General features: G+C 37.7%; 1 protein-coding gene across 1 annotated transcript; it reads left to right on the forward strand.

The window, feature by feature from the left end:
- Positions 1-3036: 3036 nt before the first annotated feature.
- Positions 3037-4851, forward strand: LOC130416952 (E3 SUMO-protein ligase ZBED1-like). The gene is made up of 2 exons (XM_056742314.1): positions 3037-4019; positions 4182-4851. Exons 1-2 carry the CDS (start codon positions 3037-3039, stop codon positions 4849-4851), a joined length of 1653 nt encoding a protein of 550 aa, XP_056598292.1.
- Positions 4852-7848: the final 2997 nt, after the last annotated feature.

The following is a 7848-nucleotide window of genomic DNA, read 5'->3' on the forward strand; positions in this document are numbered from 1 at the left end:
ACTTGTAAGTCGCTTTGGATAAAAGCGTCTGCTAAATGACTAAATGTAAATGTAAATTTATTGTCTGGTCTAATTTCATCTAGGTGGACTGAATTTTTTGGTGATAATATCTCCCCTAAAGACTGTTGGCGGTCATTGTACAAGTGTCCAATTGAAAAACGAACTGGAGATTTACAATGGAGAATTGTACAATGTGCAATAGCTACAAACAGACATGTTGTCCACCTCAATCCAAATAATGGATTGGGTTTGCCCCTTTTGGTCTGAAAGTGAAACGTTTTTCATCTTTTGTGCAATGTGCTCTCTTGAACTCTTTGTTTTCCTTTTTAACCCAATGGGTATTTTAGATTGGATTTAGAGTGAAGTGTTTTCTTATCAATTGTTCATAATGGGGCTAAAGTCGGAAAGATGTTTTGGTCTTACTAAACTTTCTATTTGGAACCGTTAATTGGCCATTTGGAAAACAAGAAAAAAAACTGCTTGGTCAAAGTAGGTTAGATCTGTTGTTAATGTTCATGGGTTTGGTGACATCAAGGCTTGAGATAGAGAATGATTATTATAAACTTGAGTGTTTATCAATGTTTGTAAATATATGGGCAGTAAATGGAGTTTGAAAAGGATGATTTGGTGTTGAATTGCTAATTTATTTATGTTTTCATTGTAATTATTGTAAATTATTGTTTTTATATTTTTAAATGGTTTCTTATTAGATGTGAATGTTACACAAGTTTGTCTTTGACTTTTATGGTGTAAATAAAGACATAAGTCATGTCAGTGTGGCTTTCAGTTCCTATGGTTCAGTGGTAAGAGCATGGCGCTAACAACTCATTTGTCATGGGTTCGATCACAGGGGATTGCACATACTTGAAACAATGTATAGTGCAATGGAATGCAAGTCGCTTTGGTTAAAAGTATCTGCCAAATACATAAATGTAAAATGAAAATGTGTATCTGTAAACACTGAATGATAATAGTGGTTACATGGTGTGTTGAAAATAAGAACACAAACAGGGATTTGTGTGGTAGGTTTCTCTACAGCAGAGCATCAGTGTACACATTGACATAATCAAACATATTGTTAGGTTTTAATTCACAGCACGAGTAAATATAGCCTATTGTATCCAAGACCATATAGAGAAGGGGGCCGACATTCTTTCTCATGTTGTTTGTTAGTTTATAAACAAACACAACACATTTTGTTATTTGGTTATAACAGGCGTCTTACTTTGCACTACACAAAGACGTGTTTTCCCTAGAATAAATAAGTTGAAAAGCTGGATGCCTCTCTGTGTCTTGTTTCAGTTCTCCCAGATCTGCAGAAGAATTCCCTCACAACATCCAACCTATTTCTGATTTGATATTAAGGGTGATCTCAAAAACAGAAAGACACTTAGTGTTAGTGATGGGAAGTTCGAATCATTTTACTGACTCGGACCTTTGAGTCTCGTTCAGCAAAATGAACGAATCTTTTTTCGAGTCATATCGTTCCTTTTAGCAAAATATAATTCAAATATTACAGGTTACTTTCCAAACACATCTACTACTTATGCAAACGTTTATTACATTACAAACAATACAAAACGTTAATGTTATAAGAAACAGAAAAGATAAATTAATTGTTAACCTGGGTCTTTAGTCTATGATTATCTCACCTCATCTGACAACAAGTCTTCGGGTCTGACGCGTTCGTTCATCACGTGACAGTTTCGTAAGCTAAACCAATGCAGTCAAAGCCGGAAAGAGAATTGATTAGTTCACCTCTCGAGTCTTCGGGTTTGAGTCGTTCGTTCATCACGTGACAGCCCCGTACGCATAAGCAATGCAGTCAGAGCCGGAAAGAGAATTGATTAGTTCACCTCTCGAGTCTTCGGGTTTGAGTCGTTCGTTCATCACGTGACAGCCCCGTACGCATAAGCAATGCAGTCAGAGCCGGAAAGAGAATTGATTAGTTCATCTCTCGAGTCTTCGGGTTTGAGTCGTTCATTCATCACGTGACAGCCCCGTACGCATAAGCAATGCAGTCAGAGCCGGAAAGAGAATTGATTAGTTCATCTCTCGAGTCTTCGGGTTCGAGTCGTTCGTTCTTTTGTCACGTGACCACTTGCCGTATCAGTATAAAATACTATAAAGTAAACATGTATTTTTTGTATGTTGGATTTTATTTAAGGAGTTATCATAAAATTAAAAAAATATGTGTAATCATCATTTTTCTAGAAATAAAAATGGTCTGCTCATTTATGTGACTATGTTTTTGTTACTGTTTCTTCAGGATCTGTGTTATTTTATATATAAAAAAAACAATATATTGATTGATTTGTCATTAAACTGTCTTTGTCCATCAATAAACAAACACTAGGACTCGGCAATATAATAAAAAAATCCAAGCCTAAAATTACAAAGCACTTATAGTTTTTATTCCAATTTTGACCATTTTAACTAGGCAGACTTGACATATTGGTTTAATATTTGTATAAGAAAATTGGTCAAAAATTGGTCACAGTGACATAAAGCAAATAACATTTTGAATTTGAATGATTAATTTTAGTTTAACATATTAAGGTTGTGATAACGTCAGCTTCAACATTTGTAACCAAACTGACATAAAACTGGAGAGTTAAAGTGATTTACTTAAAAATAGAGGGTGCTTGGGTCACACAAAGTTCAGCTGAAGGACAACTGTCACTCTGGACTGTCACCAAGGTGACCATTCCACACCCACCCCCACTAGGTGAGGGCAGGAGAAGAGCCTCAGACATATTCTAACATCTCAGGAGAATGATCACTAGAAAAAGGAGTGATGTTTGGATTCATTTTGTGGCAACTTCAGCCATTGAAGCAAAATGCAACATATGCAAAAAATGTTTTTCAACAAAAGGAGGAAGCACTTCTAATTTGAGGAGGCACCTTAGATCCTCACATCCTACTGTGCTGTTAGCACACGTTAGAACAGAGAATGAAGATGATAGCCCTGCAGCAGCTGGAGCTGTTTCTACCACCACCACTTCTTCAGCTGGACCTTCGACAGCTTTGGCTGGCATGCTGACCACATCTACCGCATCCAGTACACCAGCAACACCCACCACCATCCAAGGACCAGTTAGGCCAAGGAGGCCACAACAGCAAACTTCCCTGAGCAGTTTTGTAACAAGACCAATGGATCCATTCAGACAAAGCAAACTTGATGAGGCTCTGGTGAGAATGATTGCTTGTGACTTTCAGCCATTTTCTATAGTGGAGGACAAGGGCTTTAAGGAATATTCACATCTTCTGGACCCATCATACAGTCTACCTAGCAGAAAAACATTGTCAAAAACTGTAATGCCTAGGCTGTATGACAAGTTAAGAGGTAATTTAATGGACAAAATCAAGAGTGCCTCTGCTGTTTGTCTCACAACAGACTGCTGGACCTCTTTGACTACAGAAAGTTACATGACTGTGACATGCCATTTCATAGAGGACTTTCAGATGACCTCCTATCTTCTAGACTGCTTTGTTTTGACGGAGAGACACACTGCTGCTCACCTGGCAAGTGAGCTGGCAAGAGTTACAAATGAATGGGGTGTGGGTGACAAAATTGTAGCTTGTGTTACAGACAATGCCAGCAACATTGTTTCAGCCCAGAAAGACCATCTCCACTGGGACCACATACCTTGTTTCGCACAAATGCTGAACCTCATTGTCAGAGCTGCATTGAAGGAGGTCCAAGCAATATTGCAAAAGGTCAAGACAATAGTTGAATACTTCCATAGAAGTACAGTTGCTTCAGACAAGCTCAAGGCCACACAAAAACAGATGGGTCAAGAGACGTTGCGGTTAAAACAGGATGTGGCCACAAGGTGGAATTCAACATATTACATGTTGAAAAGATTTACTGAAATCAAAGATCCAATCATCTCCACCCTGGCACTTACTAATGCATCTCTGCCAACCTTGTCGCCAGAGGAATGGAACATTTCCAGAGAAATTTTGGACATTATTAAGCCATTTGAGGAGGTCACTACTGAAGTGAGTGCAGAAAAGTAAGTATGTTCAACATTTTTTATTATTATTAATTTTAAAACATTTTAAACTCTCTTAATGATCCATGTTTTTCTGTATCGTTATTCATAACAGAGAAGTATATGAAGTACTGTTTTTTTTGTTGCTATAATTAATTTATAAACTATTTGTAATCTTCATAGGTTTGTGACTTCCTCCAAAGTCATTTTGATGATAAGAGGTCTTCAGAGGATTGTCACCCGATATCAAAGAAATCCCTCCAGCTCTGACCATGTTAAGAAACTAGTGGATTCCCTGATGTTGGAAATGACCAAGAGGTTTGGCAAAGTAGAACACATTCAGAAGCTTGCTGATGCTACTTGCCTGGACCCAAGGTTCAAAAAGCAAGCTTTTGTCAATCAGCAGGCAGCAGAAGAGACAGTAAAGAGGGTTACAGCAGCTGCAGCAGCTATGAACGCTGCTCAGAGTGAGGAAGAGAATACTTCAGATAGAACTTCTGAAGGTGGCACTGGTGCGACTGCCAGTGCAGGGGCCATGTTTTGGGAAGACTTTGACGAGAGGGTAGCAAGCTTGAGGCCTTCTGCTACCACTTCTAAGACGTCAGATGCTATGATGGAGATGCGGGCCTACCTTGCAGAGCCCCTCTCAGACCCTCTGGCCTGGTGGAGGAGCTGTTCACCAGTATACAAAACCCTTTCTGAGGTCATGAATTCAAGACTTTGCATTGTGGCCACATCTGTTCCATCTGAAAGAATTTTTTCTAAAACTGGGCAGATTATCTCGGAAAGAAGAAACAGACTCAGCCCATCCAAGGTCCGGGAGCTTGTATTTTTGAATGCAAACATGGCTTAAAGGATGTTCTAAAATATAGCCACAGTGTGTTATTTTTTTAAGCTTACTTATTTTATTTTTTATAAAAAGCCTAGCTTGTTGTGCAATATTTTGTTTTAGTTTTTCTTAAGGCTCTGTAGCTTTAGTTTATTTGCATTTTCTTGTATTTTTTATTTAAATTGTTTTAATTTATTTTGGAATTGTAATCCTCTTTGCTTAAGCTTTTCTGAAACAAAAATAAACAATAAAAAAACATTCAAGAGTGTGTACACAGTGTTAATGTCTAAAGTGTCTTATGTTACAAAAGTATAGTAAGTAACACTATAGTCTAATCTAAAGGAAATTAATTCAACAAGTTATTGTATTTTACGAAGATTAGATTTATTGTTTTTAAAGCATAACCAACTCTTTATTATCTTTATTTCCACATTCAGTGTTATGGAAAAGAACCATCGAGACAGAGATTAAAAGCAATAATTTGAGCCCAGAAATGACTGTGCATATGCACCAGTTTGAAAGGAATATTGTAACTTAACTAATTTCTCTGTCAAAAAACTGCGACGTCACATGACAAAAGAACGAACGACTCGAACCCGAAGACTCGAGAGATGAACTAATCAATTCTCTTTCCGGCTCTGACTGCATTGCTTATGCGTACGGGGCTGTCACGTGATGAACGAACGACTCAAACCCGAAGACTCGAGAGGTGAACTAATCAATTCTCTTTCCGGCTCTGACTGCATTACTTATGCGTACGGGGCTGTCACGTGATGAACGAACGACTCAAACCCGAAGACTCGAGAAGTGAACTAATCAATTCTCTTTCCGGCTCTGACTGCATTGCTTATGCGTACGGGGCTGTCACGTGATGAACGAACGACTCAAACCCGAAGACTCGAGAGGTGAACTAATCAATTCTCTTTCCGGCTCTGATTGCATTTGTTAAGCGTCCGGAGCATGTTGCGCAATGCGCATGCGCGACTGAACGAATCACTTCCCAAGACGACTCGTTCTTCCCGAGTCACATTTAAGATTCGTTCAAAATGAACGAATCGTTCACGAACGGCCCATCACTACTTAGTGTTCGAAAGGAACCTGAAGTTTTACAATATCACACATTCAGGCTTGCAGTAGTAAAACATCCACACCAATAAATCTATATATAGTAAAGATCTGTTGTGTGAATACACGTCAAGGACAATTATGTTTCCATCAAATGTTTTAGATGCCCCTTAGAGACCTGCTGCAGATTATTTGGATGTAGATTTTCATACACACAGTAAAAACAAATAGCTTAAAATAATTCTGATGACAAAGCAGAAAGCTGAAGTCTTACAAATGTCTGGGACATTTAAGACCCAGTCTGTGAAAAAACATGCAATTGAGAAATAAAGTTTTAATTTTGATGTCAATCACCAACATGACCTGATTCAGTAAACATGAAAAATATCAGGCTTATATTATGTATGATTGTTTAATGACTAGAAAAAGAATATAAGCGTTGAGTCAGTGTATTTAAGTGCTGAAGTACAAGAGCTTTTGATTGTGTACAGCTGCTGCTCATCATCATCATCATCAGATCTTATGTGTTCTCATTGGTGAAGGAAGAACTGATGACGTCACACATCAATTTACTCATTAAACTGGACATTGGAGAACAGCTGTGTCTCATACAAACACTGTTAGATTGAAGCTTTATAAGGACACCTCATAGCACATGTCAAGTTCTTCTGAGAGCCCATTATTCAAACAGAATTTATAAGTTGTTCCTCTGTCTCAGAACACTCACAACTTTAGGAAGTAAACTTTGTAAAATATGTGATTTCAGTGGTGTCACGAAACACCTGGGCAGCGGGGTAGCAATGAGAGTTGCAAGGTTTAACCAGTTTGAGGGTTTACAATTAATGAATGGGAATATAAGTTTTAAACATAGATTGAAGAGTTTTTGGTGAAAAGAGACTGTCTCATCCCTCTTGAGCTGGGGCTGCTCTCCTTTCTCTAAATGTAACACATAGGCTTAACGTTAAAACTTAACTAACTGAGGCCCAGGTCAGGGAGAAGACCGAATGGCTTGACCAACCTTCTACTAGCTGTCACATGTCATGGAAAACACAAAATCCACAACATGCTATGAAATTCTCTCCAAATTTATTCCTAACACTATTAAATACAAAAATAATTACGTAAGCAAATTATAGTTAATAATTTTAAACACATAAAAACAAAATGTGGATAAACAATTGATAGTTTGGTTTGCGCCCTCTGAACTAAAACACTTAGCCAGGGTTCTTCAGGGTTCAACTTGTTCCGGGCAAGGACCCCTTTTGATGACAGACATGTGGAGCAGGGACCCCCTTGCACTAAATATGTATATTTAAATGGAAACAACCCTTATCGTCAAAGCAATATTATGTCAAGACATTACATTAGCAATATTATACATGTTATATTTGCACATAAATATTTTGTTAATATAGATTGTTTGCCACACCACACTGGGTGCATTTCATTGATTTTAAACGCGTACAATAGTTCTGTCAGAGTTTACAATGCAGAAGCGGTGTGTTGTCAAATTGGTTCTTTACTGCTTTAACAAATTTGAACAGAAGTTTGAGAATTATATGAGAATGCACTTTATTTGCACGCAACTCCTTAAATGCGTACTCTGAATTTAACTGAAGGGAGACAGAGAATGCACTGATTAGATTAGATTCAACTTTATTGTCATTACACATATACAAGTATAGTGTAACGAAATGTAGTTTAGGTCTAATCAGAAGTGCAATTAGCAAGTGCAGGATATACAGTGTGACTAAATACAGAATACAATATTAGGGAAATACTATACAAATGTTCTATGACAATATGACAGTCGGTATGTACTATGGACAATATATACAGAAGGATATATACTGTGAACAATAATGTACAGGTGGTTATGAACTGATAACAATTTAGACTATACAATAGTGCAAGTGACTAAAGTGTGCATTAGTTACAGACGTTAGCTATTAAGGT

The sequence above is a fragment of the Triplophysa dalaica genome, unplaced genomic scaffold, assembly GCF_015846415.1.
Source record: "Triplophysa dalaica isolate WHDGS20190420 unplaced genomic scaffold, ASM1584641v1 Contig3, whole genome shotgun sequence".
Lineage (NCBI taxonomy): Eukaryota > Metazoa > Chordata > Actinopteri > Cypriniformes > Nemacheilidae > Triplophysa > Triplophysa dalaica.

What these genes read in the sequence shown, in the direction of transcription:
- LOC130416952 (XM_056742314.1), top strand. Translation starts at nt 3,037, where the DNA reads ATGCTGACCACATCTACCGCATCCAGTACACCAGCAACACCCACCACC. An exon ending in ACTGAAGTGAGTGCAGAAAA is followed by an intron (nt 4,020 to 4,181) that starts GTAAGTATGTTC and finishes TAATCTTCATAG; the next exon opens with GTTTGTGACTTCCTCCAAAG.